Source organism: Parus major, chromosome 21 (assembly GCF_001522545.3).
Source record: "Parus major isolate Abel chromosome 21, Parus_major1.1, whole genome shotgun sequence".
NCBI lineage: Eukaryota > Metazoa > Chordata > Aves > Passeriformes > Paridae > Parus > Parus major.
The window spans coordinates 6,160,425-6,164,088 of NC_031789.1; the positions used below are offsets into that span (position 1 = coordinate 6,160,425).

General features: G+C 60.9%; 1 protein-coding gene across 1 annotated transcript in view; it reads right to left on the reverse strand.

Annotated features, from left to right (window-relative positions):
* Positions 1-3,664, reverse strand: part of AGRN (agrin) — a 61,751-nt gene that overhangs the window by 36,473 nt on the left and 21,614 nt on the right. The window contains exons 9-10 of the mRNA XM_033519371.1: positions 2,249-2,362; positions 277-445 (exon numbers count right to left, since the gene is read on the reverse strand). Coding sequence (XP_033375262.1) covers positions 277-445; positions 2,249-2,362 — 283 coding nt within the window. The remainder of the gene's footprint in view (positions 1-276; positions 446-2,248; positions 2,363-3,664) is intronic.

Below are 3,664 nucleotides of genomic sequence, written 5' to 3' on the forward strand. Positions count from 1 at the left end.
CTCAGGGCTGTCCCCAGCTGTCACTCAGGGCAGTGTCCCCTCACTGTCACTCAGAGCAGTGTCCCCATCTGTCACTCAGAGCAGTCCCCAGCCATCACTCAGAGCAGTGTCCCCTCACTGTCACTCACAGCAGTGTCCCCAGCTGTCACTCAGAGCAGTGTCCCCTCACTGTCACTCAGAGCAGTGTCCCCTCACTGTCACTCAGAGCAGTGTCCCCATCTGTCACTCAGAGCAGTGTCCCCATCTGTCACTCAGAGCAGTGTCCCCATCTGTCACTCACGTGTGCAGCCGCTCCTGCCGTCGGTGACGATGCCGCGGAAGTTCCAGAAGCCGGGCTCGCAGCGGTCGCACTTGAGGCCGCCCACGCCGGGCTTGCAGGAGCACTGGCCCGAGCCCGGGTCACAGGAGCCACCGTAGGAGCCGTAGGGGTTACACTGGCACGAGCCTGCAGTGGGGACAGCAGGGACACCCCTGTCACACCGCTGGCACACCGCTGTCATGCCCTGTCACCGCTGTCACACCCCTGTCACCGCTGTCACCCTGCTGTCACACCCCTGTCACTGCTGTCACACCGCTGACAACCCCTGTCACACCACTGTCACACCCCTGTCACTGCTGTCACACCACTGTCACCAGTCACACCACTGTCACCCCCTGTCACCGCTGTCACCCCTGTCCCTCCACTGTCACCCCCTGTCACCCCGTCACCCTGTCACACCGCTGTCACACTGCTGTCACCCTGTCACACCCTGTCACCCCTGTCAGCCTCTGTCACTCCCTGTCACCCCGTCACCCCCTGTCACCACTGTCACCCCCTGTCACTGCTGTCACCACTGTCATGGCCCCGCTCCCCTCCGCCAGGCCGAGCCCGCCGCCATCCAGAGCTCCTCTCCCATTAACATCCAAGGGGAAGGAAGTCATTAGAGGCTGATTATTAATTCATTAACAAGCAGCTTGATGGCAGCAAGGAGGCCAAAGAGAGACAGGGACACGCTGTCCTTGTCCCAGTGGGAAAGGGACAGCCAGGGACAGCGAGGGACAGCGAGGGACAGCGAGGGACGGCTGGGGAGCAGTGCAGAGGGCACGGAAAGGGAATGTCCAGGGAATTCAAACTGCTCCTTATGTGGTGATAACCCCCGAGGGACACGGGGGGGACATGGGGGACACAGGGGGACACAGGGGGGACACAAACTGGTGGGATCTGGGTCCCAGCCGCTAGGGAGCTGTGTCCATGGATCGGGGGGCAGGATTCCCACTGGGAACACCAGCACTGGGATTCCCACTGGGAACACCAGCACTGGGAAGCTGTGTCCACGGATTGGGGGGGCAGGATTCCCATCAGAAAACCCAAAGATGGTCCCTGCCAGAGCGATGGAAATGCTCCTGTCCCCTGGAGCATCCCCCTGGGCAGCACCCCCACATCTCCTGCAGCTGTTCCCATTATCCAGCTGCTGTTCCCATTATCCAGCTGCTGTTCCCATTATCCAGCACTCCCTGCTCAGGCATTATCCCAGCCCGGAGTTGTCTCCATGGGCTGATGTTTTCCCCCATCAGGCAGCCCCAGCCTCAGCTGCTGAGAGCCTTTCCAAACGCTCCCGCTGGCTCGGCTAATTAGTGAATAAATATTAATGAGCTACTGGCCAGCTCAGCTTCCTGCACGGGGGGTCACCACCTGTCACTGGGCCACCGGCAGGTCCCCAGGTGACGCCTTTCCCAGCACGGAATATTCCGGTCACCCAGGCAGGCGGAAACCCCTGAGCCCAGCAATGGGTTGAAGGCACCAAGGCCCTGGTGGCACCTCTGGGGACATCCAAAGGGGACTCCACCAGCCTGCCCTCCCCCATTCCAAAGGGGTTTAGGCCTGGGAGTCGGCTCGGGGATTTTGGAAGGACAGAGGATCACCAGCAATGGGAGGCTGTGGAGGTCAGTCCCCTCTCCCAGGACCAGAGGAAAAGTTGCACCAGGGGAGGTTCAGGTTGGATATTTGGGGAGATTTGTTGACTGGAAGAGTGGTCAGGTTTTGGAATGGAACGTCTAGGGAAGCAATGGAATCACCATCCCTGGAAACGTTCAGAAAACCTCGGGATGCGGCACTTGGGGACACGAATTTGGCAACAGGGGAAGGCTTTGCCGACTTCAACATCCCAGGATCCTACAGCTGGGGAGTGTCCACATCTCCTCTTCCAGGACCCCAAATCCCCGCTGCAGCCTCCCCCGGCGGTGCCTGGAGCCCCGAGGTGGCACTCACTGGGACATCCGGCCGCTCCCACGCCCAGCGCCAGCGTGACGTTGTCCGGGCAGCAGCCGTAGACGCTCTGGCTGCAGTGTGTGACCAGCAGGGGCGGCGGGGTGGTGGCCAGGGCTGCGGGGGGAGGACAGCGACGCTCGGGTCACCGCAAATCCTCCTGGGGACACTGGGAACTGGAGGGGATGGCCGGGGGATCCGGGAGTGGAGACCGGAGGGGATGGCCAGGGGATCCGGGAGTGGAGACCGGAGGGGATGGCCGGGGGATCTGGGAGTGGGGACCGGAGGGGATGGCCGGGGGATCTGGGAGTGGGAACTGGAGGGGATGGCCGGGGGNGTATGGGGTGGGGATGGGGGCAAAACCCCACTGTTATGGGGTGGGGATGGGGGAAAAAACAGTGATATGGGGTGGGGATGAGGGTAATGTAGTTATGGGGTGGGAATGAGGGAAAACCCCACAGTTATAGGGTGGGAAAGGGGAAATGCAGTTATGGGGTGGGAACAGGGGAAAAAAACACCACAGTTATAGGGTGGGAATTGGGGAAAAAGGGGAAAACCACAGTTATGGGGTGGGAAAGGGGAAGAAACACTGTTATAGGGTGGGAAAGGGGGAAATGTAGTTATAGGGTGGGAACAGGGGAAAACCTGCTGTTATAGGGTGGGAATGGGGAAAAAACATTGTCATGGGGTGGGAAAGGGGAAAACCCCAGAGTTTGGTGAGGGATTCCCTCCAAAATCCAAGGAAAGAGCCAGGAGGAGGGGCCAGGCAGGCCAGGATGTCCCGATGGCCTCTGGTGACCCCGAAGGGGACCCAGAGCCACCGTGGGGAACAAAAGGGACAAACGTTGGGGTTCCTGAAGTCGCCAAAGGCTCGCTCAGGGTGGGCTGGGGATGGCCCACCCCTGTCCCTTGGGGTGACATCCCTGTCACTCAGGGTGACACCCCTATCATTGTCCCATCCCTGTCCCTTGGGGTGACATCCCTATCCCTTGGGGTGACACCCCTATCCCTTGGGGTGACACCCCTGTCACTTGGGGCATGACACCCCTGTCAGTGTCCCACCCCCGTCCCTTGGGGTGACATCACTGTCAGTGTCCCACCCCTGTCACTCAGAGCAGCGTCCCCTCACTGTCACTCTGGGCTGTCCCCAGCTGTCACTCCGGGCTGTCCCCAGCTGTCACTCAGAGCAGTGTCCCCTCACTGTCACTCAGAGCAGTGTCCCCTCACTGTCACTCAGGGCAGTGTCCCCAGCTGTCACTCCGGGCTGTCCCCAGCTGTCACTCAGAGCAGTGTCCCCTCACTGTCACTCCGGGCTGTCCCCAGCTGTCACTCAGAGCAGTGTCCCCTCACTGTCACTCAGGGCAGTGTCCCCAGCTGTCACTCAGAGCAGTGTCCCCTCACTGTCACTCAGGGCAGTGT